General features: G+C 34.9%; 1 protein-coding gene across 5 annotated transcripts in view; it reads right to left on the bottom strand.

Moving 5' to 3' along the window:
• ANO3 (anoctamin 3) overlaps positions 1-20724 on the bottom strand; it is a 375533-nt gene that overhangs the window by 17033 nt on the left and 337776 nt on the right. For all 5 annotated transcript variants that reach the window (XM_051967103.1, XM_051967101.1, XM_051967102.1 and 2 more), the window contains 5 exons: positions 16051-16162; positions 14720-14777; positions 7375-7472; positions 5951-6084; positions 2518-2670 (listed from right to left, as the gene is read on the bottom strand). In XM_051967103.1, the coding sequence (XP_051823063.1) occupies positions 2518-2670; positions 5951-6084; positions 7375-7472; positions 14720-14777; positions 16051-16162 (555 nt within the window). The remainder of the gene's footprint in view (positions 1-2517; positions 2671-5950; positions 6085-7374; positions 7473-14719; positions 14778-16050; positions 16163-20724) is intronic.

Raw genomic sequence — 20724 nt, 5'->3', positions numbered from 1 at the left:
TTATCAGTTGATTGCCTCAGCAGCAGTAGATAGAGCGTTGACCCTGGAGTCAGGAGCATCTGAATTTAAATTTGGCCTCAGACACTTAAGGCTGCCTAGCTGTGTGATCCTGGGCAAGTCACAACTCCATTGCCTCACAAAAGTAAGTGGCAAGGAAGAAATCTGAATAGAAAGCTCTAAGTTTCCAGCCACTTTGCTTTCTGACTGGCCACCCTTTGTGGTGAGTCTCTAGTCTTAGTCTGTTCAAAATTATAGACATCACTCAAGAAGAAAAAACAATGAGATTTTTCACAATTCCATGTTTTTATTAAATGACAGGATGCTAAACTCTGAGATTTTGCACTGGAAAGGATCTCACACAGAACTCTTTAACTTTTGTTGTCACTAAAGCCATCTGGCAATATGGTAAAGCCTAGAGACTACTCAGAATAATGTTGAATGTATGAAATAATTTTGGCTGTTGTTCAGTCATTTTAGGAGTGAGTGACTTTCCATAACCCATTTAGGATTTTTTTGATAAAAGGTACTGGAGTGGTTTGTTATTTCCTTCTCCAGCTCATTTTACAGATGAGAAAACTGAGGCAAACAGAATTAAATGTCTTACCCAGGATCACAGATCTACTATCTGTGGTTGGATTTGAACTCAGATCTTTCTGCCTCTAAGCTGAGCATCTCTCCAGTGTGTCACCTAGCTGAGATATTTGAAGAAACCTATTGGGCTCTTTCTCAGCTTCTTACTCATATGGGCCTCTCCCTACACATCAGGTTGTCTTTGCCTCAAGAAAATAGGATTATCCAATTCTCCAATCCACTGAAGTTACAATCGATGTAAGTGAGATCTAGAGATTATAAGTGTTTTGCCCGACATCACACAGATAGTGTTAAGACAGTCAGGACATGAACCTTATTTCATGAGATAAGCAAGGATGAGAATGTTTTCAGTATTAACATTATAGGATTATTATAAGGAAAGACATTTCTAAACTTTTATAAGTCCTATGGAAATGTGACCTGCTATTGTGATTATTAGAATTTCATTTTTCATCTTTTTTGATATAATTCAGACATAACTGATCCTCACAAGGCATATAGAATAACTAGTTATTCTAACAGAACATAATCCCTCCAATGGGAAGCAAGCTCATCTTTTGCAACCTCTTTAAAAATATCTCTGAGACTACTTCTGTAGGAGACTAGATGACAGAAGTGACATCATTCTGTTCCTATTTTTCCAATTAGGTCTCAATGTTTTGAAACGTTTACATTTTATGTAGTTTAGAGATTGTGAATATTTGGTACGAAGGTGTATCAAAATGACTGGCCTATTCTACTGAGAAACAAACAACAAAAAACTTTTGTTTTTTTGTGGATCAGGGTCAGATATTTGTAGGTAACTTTTTTTTTCTGTGATAATATTGTAATTTTATGGATCAGGGCCAGATAGTTGTAGATAACTATTTTTTTCTGTGGTAATATTGTCATTTTATGGATCAGGGTCAGATAGTTGTAGATAACTATTTTTTTCTGTGATAATATTGTCATTTTATGGATCAGGGTCAGATAGTTGTAGATAACTTTTTTTTTCTGTGATAATATTGTAATTCTGATATAGTCTATTTATTGCATTCTCATGGAGAGTTTGGGGTTTATATATGTAACATAAGGATTTTTTGGCCTGTCAGTTTGTGGGAGCAAGAAAGCTGTGATATGTAATTCCAGTTACTAATTTATGCCTTGCTAGATATTTAGTAGGTGCTAAATGTTCCCATCTATGATGGTGTGTAGGGCTATTTCTGCCATTTCCTTTTATTAACTGTGTTAATAAATCCAGATTCCTTAAGCATAACCCTTTTAAAATTTAAAATGGCCCGAATTTTCTTTAAAAAAGAAATCCCCTCTCTACTGGAAAAACCAACTCTGCTCTTTGTTCCGTATATTGTCGGTGGAGTCGACAAGGTGTTGTCCATGGAGGGCTTTTAAATTCCATTTTTGGATCATAGCTGTTAGGCAGATATAACCTCCAGGCAGAGATAAAATATTTTCAGTGATATCCAGGGTTATACTTAAGGAACTGCCAGTAACACTCAACACATTCAATGATGTGTAAATGCTCTTTGAAGGAATGTCCACTTCTTTTTAGAGTATTTATATGATTTTGACATCATATTATTATTATTATTATTGGAATTTGATACTTTAGTTATTTACAGATTTAACTCTCTTTGGAATATGCTCATGGACAAAAATGTGCTTGGACAGTGGATGGAATCTTTTACTTTTTGACACACCAAAGTCAAAGGTTGGGAGAGACAAGAGCTACTTAGCACATTCTGCAAAAGGACGATGTCAACACGGGCAGTAGCCATTCGGTTGGGAGACTCTAGTAGCTGTTTACAAATTATGTTGATCATACCTTCTTTCTTTCCATGCTTGGAGGCTCAAGTCGATAGTGATTTGTTGAGATACGGGTGAAGGTTTGTATCATCAACAGAGCAGTGTCTAACCTTACACACTCACCTATGTTGGTCGCCCTTGCAGGCAAAGGTCTTCTCCACTGAGTGACAAATTTGTAGGCATCCAGTCGGATTTCAATGATGTTGTTCATCAAGGCCAGGAGTGGGGCCAGAGGAAAAGCTGCCACAAAGATGGTGACAAATCCAAACTGTAAAACTGTACAAAGGAAAAAAAGGATCAGATCAGGGAGAGCTGTGGAAAATACATGGAATCAGTCTGATACAGCTTAAGCACTACAGGGGGAAGAGATCTTAGATAATATCTCAGAACACACTTCTCAAACCATGGATTAAAGATCTCTCAGAGATTGTATACTTATTGCAGAAGGCCCACAGATACTCAGAGGGACCTAGCTTTGTCACTTTGGCTATTACCTGCAAAGGATCCACAGATACTCAGATGCACCTAGCTTTGTCACTTTGGCTATTACCTGCAAAGGGTCCACAGATCCTCAGATGCACCTAGCTTTGTCACTTTGGCTATTACCTGCAAAGGGTCCACAGATACTCAGATGCACCTAGTTTTGTGTCACTTTGGCTATTCCTGCAAAGGGTCCACAGATACTCAGATGCACCTAGCTTTGTCACTTTACCTCCAACAAAAAGTGGAGCATGGCTCAGTATTACATTGACATCATCTAAATGGATATACATACAAAAAGCAATGCAGGTGAACATTATTCATGTATGTCTATTTTTGGAGATACACATTGATATTTACAACAAGGTGTGTGTGTGTGTGTGTATTTCAGGCATAGACCTATACATATGTGTATACATATATGTATGTACACATATACTTATGCATATAGATATGTCTTCTTATACATATATGTATTCTGTATATATTGAGGACTCTTTTGTACTTAGTATAAAGAGTTCCAGAAGTACATTTATTTCTCTTGTAATAAATACAGTTTTTACTCAAGTTTTATGGAACAGACTTCTGATGAATATAAATATTGTGTATATGTGTGTGTTTGTGAATATTCATGCATGTATATTTTTATGTGTATATGTGTACTGAACTATATATTTATTCAATATTTCAATAATGAAAATAATTCCAAATATGAAAATTCTTTCTGCATATGTAAAATGTATATGCCCTTTTCCCCATCAGAATCTGAGCTCCTTGAGTACAGAGACTCATTTGAATCCTGAGGCATTAACAGATTGTTTTGTACATATTAAGCACTTAATAAATATTTTTCATTCATTCATTCATTCATTCATTCATTCATTCGACATTCATCTGTAAAGTAAAATCATAGCTTAGGAGGTTAAATGGGACAAGAAGGGCCCATGGTCACAAACGTAGTGTAGGAGAAAGGAAGGATTTAAAACAAAGTCTTCTTGACTTCTTCATCTATTCTGCCAGGTGAAGGATCAGACTGTCAAGGAAGACTCTAGCAAGAATCTTGTAAGCAATAACTAATAGAGAGACCTTCCCACTCCCCTTCTCCCTGCCTTAATTGTCAGAGGGCAATCTATTCTCTTTGCCTTCATAGAGACATATAGAGACAGTTGAGCCATTGTTGAACTCCTAAGGAATAACCTCCTCTTGCTATATAATCCAGAAAATTTTGGTCATCTTTTGTATGATCAATGGACACCTCATACTTTGTAAATCTCAGCTGGTGATCTACCTGGTGGTCAGAAAAAGCAACACAAGGATACTCTCAAAGCATCTCTTTAAAACTTTGGAACTGATTGTGCAACATGGGAGGTTCACCTTCATCAGAGAAGGTGCTGCAGGATTGCAGTAGCTCAAAAGAAATGACAGATGCAGACATTCAGAAAATCTTCCCCTAATATTCATACAGACTATTTGTGTGTGACCTGTGGAAGAGCATTCTGACCGTATATTGGTCTGATCAGTCACAGTTGGACACACTGTACTTGAGTAACATAATGGTGTCACTTTGGACCTCTTAGAGAACAAAGGACAATAAGCAATCTACTCTGCTAGTTTGCTTCTTGTATAATCATATTGATTTCTTTAGATAGGTATATGTATATAATACATAAATGTTAGTAGATGTGATAACAACTAATAACTGTGATAGATGTAATATGACATATTATGTACCATATTGTAATGAACCCACAATATAATTATGTGATTAATAAATACAAATTAACTTGTTACTAAATTCTCGATAGTTTTAAAAATAATTCTTTATTATATTATTATTAATCAACATATGTTGAAAACATGACTACCTTGTGGAGAATTTGTCTAAATTTTTTAAAAAAAGGAATCCTTTTACTAAAAAATTGATTAGGAATTACTAGTCTGGTTCTAGGGGCAACTAAATGTTGCATTGGCTACTGTTAGACCTGGAGTCAGGAAGACTCATATATCCAACCTCAGGTACTTAATAGCTGTGTGACTCTGGGAATATCACTTGACCTGATTTTCCTGTTCTCTTTGTAAAATGAGCTGGGGAAGGAAATAAAAAACCACTCTAGTATCTCTGCCCCAAATGGAGTCATGAATAGTTGGACACAATTGAAAAATTACTGAACAATCACCATAGTCTAATTCAACCCTTTTGATTTTCTGATAAGTAAACTGGGTTGAAGAAGGTTAAGTGGTTGCCTAATAATTACATAGTTATATTGATTAAAAGCTTGAGACATGCTTATCATCCCAAGATTAAAAAAAAAAAAAAGAAAAAAGAAAAAAAAAAGTTGGATGAGTAGGGATTGGCGACAGATGGACTATAAGAAAGACAGGAGGTTTTAGTGGACCATGAGATCCTTAAGGAGCCACCCTTAGATGTTACCTAGTTCAATACTCTTATTTTATGAGGATAAAACTAAGATGCAAAGGCTTAAGTTGACTTGACTAAGCCCATTCAACCAGCATATGGCTAGGTTGGAATCTCGGTCCTCTGGTTTCAAAAGCAGTGTTCTTTCCATTATACTCCACATGAAATAGCAATAGCATGCAACAGTTAAAACAAAGACAAATTCTATCCTAAGGAGACTCTAAGAGGTAGAGACAGAACTTGTCATTTCACCAAAAGAGGACTCTCCTTATACCAATGCAGGCTGGCATCTTTTCTCCCTCTCTGACAAAGTTGTTCAGAACATGAACAGAGAGATTCAGTTTAAGATCACATGTTTCAAGAATGGACCTTAAATTGAGATCTTCCTGGCTTCCAGTTCAGCCCTCTATCCACTGTGACAAGCTGTCTCTCAATATAATCTCAGCCTGCAAAAACTCAAAGGACCAGAATTTCAGAATATTTCAAAGAAATAAGCAAATGTTTGACACCCCTGATCCTTCTGTGGTCTAACAGAACCAGTGTGCAGAATAAGTAATAGTTCTATTATTAGAAGATAATATGCTTTCAGATAGTCCCTATTGTGCTCCTAATCTGATGCTGAATGTCTCCCATATTGACACCCTATGTATACATCCTTACCCATTTCCAAGTACTCATCTATCAATCCATGGAGATTCATGGGCTGTAGATTCCAATCTTTTTCCCACTGTGGTAACTTCATCACCTGCTCATTCCGTTTAATCTTGTGTTGGGTCCACCAGTTATGGAATAATCTACAAGAGAATATCATGAGACTCTAGATCATGTCTAAGTGATTATTCAGCTTGGGACAGTGTCCTAGGATATGTGATTCCAGATCTGTTCATGTTCCTGATGGAAGTAGGCCCCAGTGTTCTAGATCCCAGCCCTGATGGTTACCTCTGAGGTCACCATCCCAATTCTGATTCAGGTTTCCCTGGGACCCTGCCTTCTCCATCTGAATCAAGTTCCCTTCACACCCTTTGGGTTCTTCCACTGATCTTCATGTCATTAAAATATAATTGTTTCTATGATTAGCTGAATTTGTGGTACTCCATGGCCTACTTCAGAGTGAATTTTTAATAAGGAGGACCTTTAATATTCTTACTAGACATATTGACACATGTTATAGTTACTCATTAATGCATTGTATCTCAACCCTGCCCTTCCCACTTCTCTCCAAAGGAGAAGGTCTTTGAGAATGGGGACTTTTTCATCCTATGAATGTGAATGCATATCCCCCTTATCCAAGGCACTTAATAAATAATTACTGAGTAGGACTGAATTCATAGAACCTCTGATGTAGAATTGGAAAGAACTTAAGATCAGTTCAAACCTCTCATTTTACAAACAAGGAAATTGAAGCATAATCCTATTAGGTGACTTGCCCAAAGTCAAACTGTATTGTAGTTGACTACAGAGAGAGAATTTGAATCAAGATTTTCTGATTGTAGAGAATATGCTATTCCACTGCATTACAAGGACAACATAGCAGTTGAGGAAAGAAGGGAAAGGAATCCAAATATTGTTTGATGGAGCTGCCTGAGTTTTTTTTTTAATATCAAGCATTAACAAGACTTTGTGTTCCTCAATTCAACTACCCTCTAAAACCCAGTTCAGCTAACTTTGATCAATTGGTCCGTGAGGATCCTATAATACGAGTATAACATATGTTGAAAGAATTTATTTTAATGGATGGAACATGATTTGGTTCATTAAAATATTGCCATGTCAGCACCCAAATTGCAATTTAAAGGAATGGATAAAAACAGAAATCGATGGGAAACCACATTCCCCCATTGATCTTTCTTTTGTGAAAATAAATGGTACCCAAATGTACCTCCAGGTCTGATCCTGTTTGTTTTCTTGTAGGGATGAAATAGCTATTCATTTTTTCCCCCGAGAAGCCCTTGTAAGGTCAGATCCATTGGATTCATTGAAGACTTAGGAGACCCTTTTTCTTAAAAGTATTTGACTTCAGGGAAAGTTGCCTGACCTAAATCTAGAATATAAGGAAATACTTCAAGAAGAACAAATATGCTTACGGGTATCCCAGTTCCATAAAGTTGTTCCATGTCTGCTTTAAAACCATGATGACACTCATTTGCAGGCAAAGGTCAATGAGACAGCCGCTGGGATGGCACTGAAAAAGAACAATAAATACCTGAATGGGAAAGATGCTCCTTACATCTGGGGACAACATACCTTCTGGGGAGATGGAAAAAGTTTCTGGCCCTCTAGGCAACATTCCCTGAAAGACTAGAGGAGATTAAATCAAGAAATCACAAAATCAAAGAGCCAAATGGGACCTAACTAGGCCAACCTGAATTACAAGAAGGATCTCAACTGAGAAAGCTTGAAGGACGGTCATTGGGAGGCACTGGAACTTTAGACTTAGGAGATGGAGGCCTTCAAATAATGGAAAGATCATAATGTTGTTGCCAAATACTCACGTCATTCAGCATCAGTTCATGTAAGTCTCTCCGGGCCTCGCTGAAATCATCCTGCTGGTTGTTTCTTACCAAACAATAATATTCCATAATATTCATATACCACAATTTATTCAGCCATTCTCCAATTGATGGGCATCCATTCAGTTTCCAGTTTCTTGCCACTACAAAAGGGCTGCTTTTCGTTTGTTTGTTTGTTTGTTTTGCACATGTGGGTCCCTTTCCCTCCTTTAAGATCTCTTTTGGATATAAGTCCAGTGGAAACACTGCTGCATCAAAGGGTATATATGGTTTGATAACTTTTGGGGCATAGTTCCGCATTGCTCTCCAGAATGGTTAATCAGTTCACAACTCCACAAACAATGTATCAGTATTCCAGGTTTCCCACATTCCCTCCAATATTCATCATTATCTTTTTCTGTCATCTTAGCCAATCTGAGAGTTGTGTGAACCCCCTGATTTTTAATGGAGAGAAAGAGCATAATGCAGAGGAACGGTTACATGACATGGTGTCATTGAATTTGGGATCGAGTCCTGCTTTTCAAATGTTCTTTGTGCTAAGATATCAGGCAGGATTTGGGATCATGCATCAGAGCCTCTGGGTGCTTTGGTATACTCATCCACAAAAATAAAAGCAACAACCCTTTTACAATTACAGATTTAAAACTGGAGGGGACTTTGGAGGCTGCTAGTGTACAACCTTTTTATTTGATAGATAAGGAAACTGAATGAGAAACAAAAAGAAGCTACTAAGCACTTTCTACATACCAGACATTGTGCTAAGTGCTAGGAATAGAAATAAAAGGAGAAAGACAGTTCTTGCTCTCAAGTAGCAATGAATGGGCAAGACAACTTCAAGAAAAGAAATGAAAGAGAAGAGTGGTTAGAGATGAAGGTACTCTCCCTGCCTAGACAGAAATGTATGAGTTGCAAAGGATCACATAAATGACATTCATATCCAGTTATTCAAGCACATCCAACTCTCTGTGACCCCATTTGAAGTTTTTTTGGCAAAAAACACTAGAGTGGTTTGTCATTTTTTTCTCCACCTCCTTTTTACAGAAAAGGAAAGTGAGGTAAACAGGATTATGTAATTTGTCCGGAGTCATACAGGTAGTAACTCCTAAAGATGAATCTTCCTGATTTCAAGCCCAGTGCTATACCTTCTTTGTCATCTACCTGTGTCCATATAAATGTATAAGATGGAGGTCTTTCAGATCCCTTGCCTAGCCTCTAAACTATACTCTCCCTCTCCTTATAAAGTCTTTGTAGGGAAGGGGCTTTAGAAATAAATATGTAGAAATGTGAATTATAATTAACAATGTACTTGATTTTAGCTTGGAGGCATTATGATAATGTTGTGAATCTGAGTTGTGATTCACATGTCCTTCTCTTTTCCAGCTTGGGAAATATCCTGAGGACTTTTTTTCTATGAAATGATGATGGTCTCTTTGTTCTCTTCAGCTTTGATCTATTCCTTCATCTTCTTTGCCAAGTCTTAGGCCTCTAAAGGGAGAATAATTAGGACACTAAGAACCTCAGTCTCTTGTCCTGGTGTCACATGGCTTGATCCTGAAAGCCACACAAGGGAAGAAGCCTGATGATCATTCCTATTGGACAACCCTTGGAGCTATAGAGAATTTTACAGATGAGGACACAGGGTTGTAAAATGCTCAATTTCCCCAGCTAGTAAGTGGCAGGGTTCAGATTTGAACCTATTTGTTCTAACTACAAATTGAGTAATTTTCCTTCTACACTTCTCAGAAATACTGAGCCAAGTTTCCTGTCATTTGGGTCTTTCTACTACAAAATGACAAATACTGGTTGATTTATAGGATATAAGATTTATAAGAGAACAATCCTAAGAGGATGGATACATTTTTTTTTCTTGAAATGGGGAGGAAGGGAGATCAGGAAATATCTGTACCATGGACTCTTATTCAGAAATGGCAGACTTGTATAGTCTTTGCCTGGAAACTACAATGAAGGGCTCAAAAATCTGGGGGCAGTTGAAAGGTGATGAATACAAAGCAAAAATGGAGAAGAAAAGGATGGAGAGAGAACACAAGCCAGTTTATGCCACAGTTTTACCTACAATGGATCCTCCTCTTTCATTTTGTGGCAAAATGAATAAAAAGCTGAATTTGAGATCAAGAAGGTCCAAGTTCAAATATAGACGTGTAATGACTGTAGGATTTTGGGCAAGCTAATCTTTCTTTTTTTCAATTGTCTCATCTTTCAAAGGGGAATAATAATAGCACCTACCTCCCAAGGTAATAGTGGGGTTAAAATAACATAATATTTATTAAGCATTTTGCAAGCCTTATAGTGTTATATAAATGCTATCTAGCATCATTCATGATGATGAAAAATAACTATACTGTTATATTATTATATTTTAAATATATTATATTAAAATATACTATTAGGATTAGCAAACACTGAAGCATAGTTATATGGCAGTAATGATTGCAGAACTTTTAATAGCATCATGAAACACTTAGAAATAGTCTCCCCTTTCATCATTATTGCCATCATTAAGGTGTAGGAAAGCAATAGGTTTAGAATCAGAAAAGAAGTTGAAGTGTCATTTTTGATGCTACCTATGTAATCTTGGGATAGTCCCTTAACTTCCCTCAACCTCAATTTCCTTATCTGTAAAATGGGGATAATAACAATATCTGTGTAATGGTCTCAAAAGTGCCACAACCTTTTATGACAGTCATGGCTTGATTTCTAATACAAGAATATCTGCCTTTCATTCATTATTACCCTGCCAAGAACCCATGTTCATTGAGAATGGCCCCTTAAAGCATTTATCAACTGGGTATCTCTAAAGCAACTGGGAAGGAAAATCCACCAATTCCCCCAAGATAATCACTCTTTTCCAAACAGATCACTTAAGAGTTGTGACGAAGGATGCTTCCCGAGTTCTGTGGCAGTGGCCCATGCATGAGTCCTTCCTGCCCCTTTTACAATTTTGGTAGGACATAGAAAATCACTCAGGATAAACAGCTTTGGATGGCTTATGATCTGCATCACATATTACATGACATGATAATATATTATATGACATTACATTTTACTCCAAGCTCAGGTCTTTTCTAAACTTTTCTATTTTTACCAAGGCCACCATCCTTCAAGTCACCCAGATTTACAACCGCCATCCTAGACTCCTGCCTTTCACTCATCTCACCCACCCAACCAGTTGCCAAATTTTATTGTATTTTTAAAAAATCTCTCTAACATATTTCATAATCACCTCACTCTTTCCACTCAAACACCACCATGGTTCAGGATCCCATCCACTCTTGTCTGGTAGTTCTACCTACCTCAAATTTCTCCATCATTCATACTCTGCTTAAGTAATTTTCCTAAAGAACATACTTGATCTGTCACACTCTACTAAATAAATCCCATGATTCCTCATTATCTCTAGTATCTAAGATAAACACTCATGTTACTAGAAGGCCTTCATAATCTTGCTTCAACTTACTTTTTCAAACTTATTTTACATGAATCCTCTTTTAGCACCCTCCAACCCAGACAAATTAGCTTTCATGCTATTTCTTAAACACAACTAATTTTTCAATTGTTTCATCTTTCAAAGGGAAATAATAATAGCGCCTACCTCCCAAGGTAACAGTGAGGTTAAAATAACATTTTAATAACACAACTTAAGATACAACTAAAAATTCCAAACAAATAAAAAGCAAACAAAAACAATTAAGATATTTTATCATCCATTGCAGAAGCGCATAAAGAAGAAAGGATATATATTTTAAAAGTACTTTATGTTGCACTAACATAAAAAAAAAAACCAAAAACAATTCACTGTTCTTGTTTTTCATTATGTATGATGAGTGAGATGATTCCTATTATATTCATGGGATGTTATGATCTATTATTTGTTGTATTGTGTTCCTTCAATTAAAAAAATGAAGGAAAATTCTGTTTGGAAAATCACATTGATAAAGATAATTGAATGATTAATTGCTAACACATAATTATTATTTACAAGTCTGCCTTAGATCCCAGGACAGACAGTTAGGTGATGCAGCTGGTATAAGGCATGAGATCAAGAAGACCAGCGTTCAAATTTGACTTTAGACACTGTGCAACTATGTGTGACCCTGTGCAAGTCATTTAAACTTGTTTATTTCAGTTTTCTCAGCTTAAAATGGACCAAAGAAGAAAATGGCAAGCCACTCCAATGACAAATCACTTCTTTGTCAAGAAAACGCCAAATGAAATCTTGAAGACTTGGACATGACTGAACAACAATAATACAATGACCTTTTCTCTTAGAGTATTGATTATGCTCAATGCTTAATTCTGTTTGCTTTATACTCAATAATCTAATACAGATTTTTCTTATTAGATTGGACTGGAACTATGATTTAATTTCCCCTGTGAAGGAGAATCTTTTATCAATGCAGATCAGTAACTGTTTTGCATGTTAGATTTTTTTTTTCCTTTGTGAGGAAAATGGACTTAAGTGACTTGCCATGTTTCTGAGGCCAGATTTGAACTCTGCTCCTCCTGATTTTGGGGTTGGGGCTCTAATTCACTGATCTATCCAGCTGCTCTACAACTTTTATTTTTAGAGTTGCCCATGTCACAGTTAGTATATATCAGACAATGCAAACTCAGGCTATCCTAACCCTAAACCTGGTCTTTCCTCCAACATGACATGTTCCCAATCATATTTTTCTCATTATAGAATAAAAACTAATCCTTGCTGTGCTTGTCTATGGCTGCTTATTACTTTCAAATAACTTTGTATGATTTTATAATAGTTTTAAGGCCTTTATACACAATTTTATCCTAATTTACTAAATGTTTCACCTTGAAAAGCAACATATCAAGGTATTAGATAAATGAACCTATAGGTATCTGTCTTTGATCAACAGAGTTCCCAATCTGGCCCCTCCTCATTCCTAGTAGATAGAAATCATGGACTAGGGAAATCCCTTTCATTATAACAGGGTGGATATTAGATGGTTAATCTTTCAGGGAAGATTTTTCTTGGCCTATCCATAGCATTAACTATAAAACATTTGTGTTCAAAAGTCTGGATTCTAATTCCAGGTGAGCTACTTTCTAATTATGTGATTTTGGACAAGCCATTTCAGTAATCTGGATTTTTTTCTTTTTTTTCTTTCTTTCTCTTTTTCTGTTTTTGTTTCTCTCTCTCTTTTTTTTTTAAATGTTTTTGTTTTTCCCAGTTAAATGTAAAACCATTTTTAATATTTCCATTTAACAGTTGTAGAGTCTCTCCCATGCCTCCAATGATAAGAAACCAGGGAAGTGATGCAAAACATTTCCATTAAAGTCATCTTGTGAAGGAAAACATAGGTATCCCCCACTCCACCAAAAACAAAACAAAACAAAACAAAACAAAACAAAACAAAACAACAACAACAACAACAACAACAACAAAAAATACAACTCAAGAAAAATAAAAGTTTTTAAAAAGTGAGTTTCAATCTGTATCCAGACCCCATCAGTTCTTTCTCTGGGTATGGATAACCTTTGTCATCTTAAGTAAGAGTAGTTTGGATCATTGTATTGCTGAGAATAGCAAAGTCATTCACAGCTGATCATCTACAACTTTGCCATCACTTTGTACACTGTTCAGTTTTTTTTTTCTATAGAATGATTAGATGATTAGATAGGTAATTTCTTAGTCCCTTTCCTCAGCTTTGAAACTATGGAATCATTTTGGAGTCTTGCAGCAAAATCACAATGACATGTGCTTGGGTTGGTTCATCTCTGAGGAATTGAGGTGATTGGTTGTGGCAAACTCTCCCTGAGGATTGTGGTTAGTTTCTGAAGGATTCTGGAACACCTGCATAAAACCAGGTTCACCTAAGTAGCTTCAGGTAATTGTTTTTATCTTTAGTTCTGGAAGCATAATAGGGCATTTGCATTAGGAAGAGGTTAATTATATCAGATGAAAAGATGTAGAAAAACCTGTTGCACTTTGTTAATATCCACCAGGAAAAATAGCTGTTTATTTTCAGTAGATCCATGGAATGGTATTAGAAATGCAGCTCTCGTTCAGGCACTACATTTAATGGAAGCTGTTTCATGAATGACAAGGACCTTTCCCAAGGTTGCATTAGTTTTATTTGCCAACTCCTAGGAAATCTCTAAACTGTTCTTGATTCTAACATTACAGTCAATGTGATACAGAGGAAAAAGCATGGAGTTTGGAGTCTTGGAACTTACATTTAAATCCTGTCTCTAATTCTTAATATCTGCATGATTAGGAGCAAATAACTCACTTCTGGGAGAGAGAAGATTTAGTTTTTCCTCTTTGCTATCATGAGTTGGCCAGTTTCAATGCACTCTGAGGTCCCTTCTAAATTATGTCCTCTGGATGCTAGAGACCTATTTTTGAAGGACACTTTACTTCCTGGATTCTATTTTTCTCCAAGGGATATTCTGATGAACAAATGCCAGAAGGTCTAGCTGTTAGCATCATCTATAATAAAAATTCACATTTATATGGAGATTTAAGACAGAATCACAGAATCACATCTTGGGAACCAGACCTGAGAATTCAAGTAGAACAACCCTTTTATTTTACAAATGAGGAGACCTAGATTCATGGAGATTCAATATCTTGCTCAAGATATTTAAAGATACAAGTGACAGGGGTTGGGTATGAGGCCTTTCCTCCCAAAGCCCTTATAAGATAATTAGCACAATCATTATGATCAGCTTTATATCATTGAGGAAACTGAAGCTAGGAGAGATTAACTAAATTAGTATAGCTATTATCTAGCTAGGAACCATTCAAACTGAGATTCAGACCCAGATATCTTAAGGCCCAAGTTTAGTACTTTTTCTATGCACTTCACTATTCCCTCATTTATAATCCTGTAGTTCTTTTTTCTCATGTTAGCCAACTATGTCACCATCAGATGCTCACCTCTTCCAATCTCCATCGGTCAAAAAGTTTATTATATTTTCCTGGACGTCCTGAAAACCTATAAAAATAAAAATTTTCAATTCATTAGAATTAATTGGGAATTCAAAAAAGGTAGAGTTTTTTTTTTTTTTTAAGAAAGGGTTATTGGCAAAAACCAGTTCCCAAATGTCTTGTTTTGGCTTTATTTGTATCAACCAATCAACACACATGCATTGATCTCTGAAGGCTCAAGGAATATGAAATACAAAAAAAGGAACAATCTCTACTTTCAAGGAATTAACTCAAAACTAATGCATTAATCACAGTAGAAGCTATTTGAGAGCAGAGATGGTTTCATTTTTTATTTGTTTTCCTAGAGTTTAACACAGTGAAGACTATAGAAATTTAATAAGTGTTTCCTGAATTGAAATCAAGTTTGCTTAAAATAAAAGAGAAAGAATGGAAAATTATCAGTTGTTTTACTCATATGGAGCTGTCATCTGGATATTCTTCCTCGATTCCTAATGTGGATGAGTACTCTTTCTAGTTTTCATGCAGATATCTGAATGGTTGCCCTCAACCCAGCCATAAACAAAGCCTTGGCCCACAAGTGGTTAAGAATATGACCAAATGATACAGAACTGTACAGTTCACAGATTTCTCCTTTACTGAGATTTCACAAATAGACCCTTGGCCTCCAGAAATCACAGATTTAAAAGAATTTTAAAATGAATTGAAACTAGCCATTTCATGACAGCACTGTGTGCGATTGTAAAGCTGTTAAAACAACAACAAAAAACAGCAGCAACAGCGATAACAAGACAGGCTTCCAGTTGAAGATATATCACTATATTTATCAGGTGACATACTAGGTATTTGTTATTATTGTTATTGTTGTCATCTGTCCTTTGTGCTAGAAGACTCCATAACATCAGAGATATGAAATACAGATAAATAAGATTTAAGTGAGGAAGGGTTGTGCAAAGTCATCAGTCTCACTTTTTTTTTCCCCAGTCATCTAGGTTCTGTGGAAAGATGTAAATCAAGGTGACTGGAGATATACCTGTGTGCAAAGTTATTTGCTGTACAAATACAATGAATCCCTGTTGCAAGGATGGACACAAAGAGACACACAAAAATGAAAAGAACTATACACCATTAGCACTGTTCAATTTCCAATCTTAAATATTGGCTTATTCCTAATACAAATATCCTATAATAAAAAGGAAAAGGCTTTTTTTTTTTTTTTTTTTTTTTTTAATACTAGGATAAGGTAAGGAAGATAGGGAATGTCAGGAGGGAAAGAGACTTTTGCTCCAGATAGAATCACCAGGTGTGTGGAGGTGACTTACCTGCCCAGGAAAAATGCAATGTAGAAGATGGAGCTGTTTAAGTTGACAAATTGAAATAGAAACATCTTCAGGGCATAGCTGTTTTCCCATTCCAATTCTGTTCGAGGCTGTTCTAAAAGGAACAGCAGAGGGTGGGTTACATGTACCAATCATGACATGTGCCAGATGTTAGAATTCTTATCAATTGCTATATAGTGGGATATTTGATGAATTGTAGAGAATCAACTAAAAAACTACTAGAAACAATGAACAACTTTAGCAAAGTTGTAGGGTGGAAAATAAAGACACATATACCAAATTTTACCAGCATTTCTATGTATTACCAAAAATGCCTAGCAGTAAGCTATAGAAAGAGAAATCCCATTTAAAATAACTTTGAGTGATATAAAATATGTAGGAATCTATCTGCCAAGACAAAGCCAAGAACTATATGAACACAATTACAAAACACCTTTCATACAAAGTTAGCTCTAAAGAAATGGAAAAATATCATGTACTCAAGGATAGGCTGAGCTAATATAATAAAATTGACAATTTTACTTAAATTAGTCTTAAACTACCAAAAATTACTTTATGGTACTAGAAAAAATAACAAAAACTCATCTGGAAGAAAAAAATGGTAAAGGATATCAAGGGAATTAATGAAAAAAAATGCAAAGGAAAGCTGTATTAGACCTAAAACTATATTGTAAAGCAGTGGTCATCAAAACCATTTGGTACTAAGAGAGTAATGGATCAGTGGAATAGATTAGATTCAGAAAATACAAAAGTCAATGACTTTAGTAATCTATTATGTTATAAACCCAAATACTCTGGCATCTGGGATAAGAACTAAGTATGTGACAAAAATTTCTAGGAAAACTAGAAAATAGAATGGCAGAAACTAGGCATTGACCAAGATCTCATATTCTATATTAAGATAAGGTCAAAATGGGTTCATGATTTAGACAGAACGAGTGATATTATTATATACAAGTAGGAGAGCAAGGGATAGTCTACCTGTCAGATCTGTGGAAAAGAGAGGAATTTATGGCCAAACAATAAATAAAGATTGTGAAATGTGAAATAGATAATTTGGATTACATTAAATTAAAAAAAGTTTTTTGTACAAACAAAACCAATGCAGCCAAGACTAGAAGGGAAGTAGAAAGCTGGCAATTTTTTACAGCTGTGTTTCTGATAAAAGCCTTATTTCTAAAATATATAGAAAACAGAATCAAATTTATAAGAATACAAGTCATTCCCAAATTGATCAATGATCAAAGGGTATGAATACTTTTCAGATGAAAAAATTAAAGCCATTTATTATACTCATGAAAAAATTCTCTAAATTATTTTTGATTAGAGAAATAAGATACCACCTCACATCTCTCAGATTGCCTAAAATGACAGAATAATAATAAATGTTGGAGGAGATATGGGAAAATTGGGACATTGTTAGTGGAATTGTGAAATGATCCAACCATTTTGGAGAATAATTTGGAAATATGCTCAGAAGGCTATCAAACTGTACATAGCTTTATATCCAACAGTATCACTACTAGGTATGTATCCCAAAGAAATCATAAAAGAGGGAAAAGGGACATATATGGCCAGAGATTTTTGAAGCAATAATTTTTATAGTGGCAAGGTATCGGAAATTGAATGAAGACCCATCAATTGGGAAAGGGCTGAATACATTATGGCATATGAATATCATGGAATATTGTTTTATTAAAAAAAAAAAAAAAGATGAGCAGGCTGATCTCAGAAAATCCTGGGAAGGCTTACATATACTGATGCTGAGTGAAATGAGCAGAACCAAGAAAGCACTATACATAGTAACAGCCAGATTATGTGACTCTGACTTGGCTCTTCTCAGAAATGTAGTAATTCAGGACAATTAAAATAGACTTGGGATGGAAAATGCTATCTATATGGAGCGAGAGAACTATGGAGACAGAGTGTAGATTGAAGCATGGTATTTTTCACTTTTGTTTGTTCATTTTTTCTTTCTCATAATTTTTCCCTTTTGCTCTGATTTTTCTTGTACAACATGTTAAATATGGAAATATGTTTAAAAGGATTGTATTTGTTTAACTATATCAGATTGCTTGCTGTCTTGGGAAGGGGGAAATGAGAAGGGAGAGGAAAAAGTTCAAAACAAAAAAATCTTATAAAAGTGAATGTTGAAAACTATCTTTATAAATATTTGGAAAAATAAAAGACTATTGAGAAAAAATAATAAAATAAATAATTCTTAGTATCCTTATTGAATCTCAGAAATAGAAATGGCCTTCGAGGTCATTTAGTTAAAATCTCAAGTGAAGCATACATTTCTTTGATGGCATACCTAATGGGTAATCAACAGCCACCATCTGGCAGGTATCGATGATCTCCTAAAACATCTTGTACTATTTTAATTATTATTTATGTCTTTCTTATAACTGTTGCTTTTATTTATTTGAGCTGTACATGTGATTTTATCAATGTGGGGAACTCCTAGTATGGAAACTCATTCCTCCATGTTGATTATCACCTCGTTGGTAACTTATAGAATTAGAAAATTTACCAAGGTTTTAAAAGACTTATCCATTGTCACAAAGTTAATATGTATCAAAAGGAAGTCTGGAACTCAGATCATCTTGCCTCCAGGACTGGCTTTCTATGCAGTTCATACTGTCTCACATCTTTTTAATTTTTAAAAAATTCTTACCCTAATAACATAAAATATAAAAAAATACAATAAATATTATATTTAAAATTGTCACATTGTAATTATTACAATTGTATTATTATAATTACAAATGCATTTTTACAAAAATAAAAACAAAAATAACATAAATTAGCATTAAAATTTTATTTTATATGCAAAGATGTAAAAACATGGATTACAAACAAAAGCATACATTTCTATTACATAGTCTTTGCTTTTAAAATGTATAAAAATATATATATATTTTTAACTCAATATGTTATTTTCAAAGCTGTCCTGTTTATTTGTGTTTCCTTCGAAACTCTGGTCATTTCTAATCACTGTTCCAACCATGCAGCAAAATACTTCTAATCTTTTTCAGATGATAATCTTTCAAAGATTTAAAGATAATACTTGAAGGCCTCAATGTTCTTGTTCCCCAAATTGCTTCAGCAATTGTCAATAGACCATAAAAACAAGATGCTTCAAAAGAAAGCCAAGACAATGTAAGGGGCTACAGGGAAGAACAGAAAGCTCCTTTGCTACATTTTCCTTAAGAGAATAACATTTAACTTAGTTTGATGGCTCTTATCTGAAAAAATTCTAGCATTAATGAAGCCAGAAAATGATTTTATAGTTTAATATTTATCAACCACCCTTTACAGGAACACAGGCTACCATCCTACTATTGCTCTCCTTTTCAAAACTTCAACTAAACAAAAAAATTAAGGTCTTATATGTTTTCCAGATTCTCTTTTTTTTGGAAAGTTTCAATCTCCTTTCTTCCTATACTATCAAATACTATAAGTATCAGTGTTATGGGAAGATGAAGAACAACCAATCACAGAAATATAGACTATTAATTATTATGAGACTCAAGTTCTTTAGGGTGCGGTTTAGGGTTGTTTTATCTTCCTTGCTGTACACTGAGCTCATAGTAGTAGTTTAATAAATAAATATTTGTTAAATTGGATAGCAGAAATGAAAGAGAACTTAATAACTAGAGTAGAACAACCAGGGCATTGACATTTACAGTACTTTAAGATAATACTAAGCTTAACATTTAGTTAATGAAGATTATTATTTAAAAGAAGCCATGACATACCAATTTTAAAAATCCAACATTTGTTGGCCACTATAATAATAGATGGGGACAGCTAAATGGTCCAGGGATAGAGTGTCAGGTCTGGAATGAGGAAGATTTTTCTTCCTGAGATCAGATATGGTTTCAGACACTTACTAGCTGTGGGACCATGGATCAGTCACTTAATCTCTGACTCTGCTTCTCAGTTTCCTCATCTGAAAATGAGCTAGAAAAGGAAATGATTCTAGCATCTTTGCTAAGAAAACCCCAAATGGGTTGAGTTGGATACAACTGAAAAACAAATGAATGACAATACCACCATAACAAATTTCCTCTTTGGTGAATTGCATATATCTTAACTATTCCTTATATTATTTTCACATCATTAATTACAAATTTGATATATGAGTTTTGTACTCCTTGACTCAAGAAACATTACTGTGAGCTATGGTTCTACAGTATTTGAGGTCACTCAATTCAAAGGAGAAAATTTTTTTCTTCTAGAGGTCAGAATTGTCTTAATTTGCATTTCTCTGATCAATAATGATTTAGAGCACCTTTTTATATAACTAGAAATGGTTTTAATTTATTTTTCTGAAAATTGTTTGTTCATATGTTTTGACCATTTATCAATTGGAGAATAGCTTGAATTCTTATAAATTTGAGTTAATTCTCTATATATTTTAGAAATGAGACCTTTATCAGAACTCTTGAATGGAAAAATTTCCCTCATTTTATTGCTTCCCTTCTAATCTTGTCTGCACTGGGTTTTGTTTGTACAAAACCTTTTTAACTTAGTAAAAATTATACATTTTGCATTCAATGATGTATTCAAGTTCTTCTTTGGCCATAAATTCCGTTCTTCTCCACAGATATGAGAGGTAAACTATCCTTTGTTCTTCCAATTTGATTATAA

Source organism: Antechinus flavipes, chromosome 6 (genome assembly GCF_016432865.1).
Source record: "Antechinus flavipes isolate AdamAnt ecotype Samford, QLD, Australia chromosome 6, AdamAnt_v2, whole genome shotgun sequence".
Lineage (NCBI taxonomy): Eukaryota > Metazoa > Chordata > Mammalia > Dasyuromorphia > Dasyuridae > Antechinus > Antechinus flavipes.
This window is presented reverse-complemented; position numbering and strand designations above follow the sequence as displayed.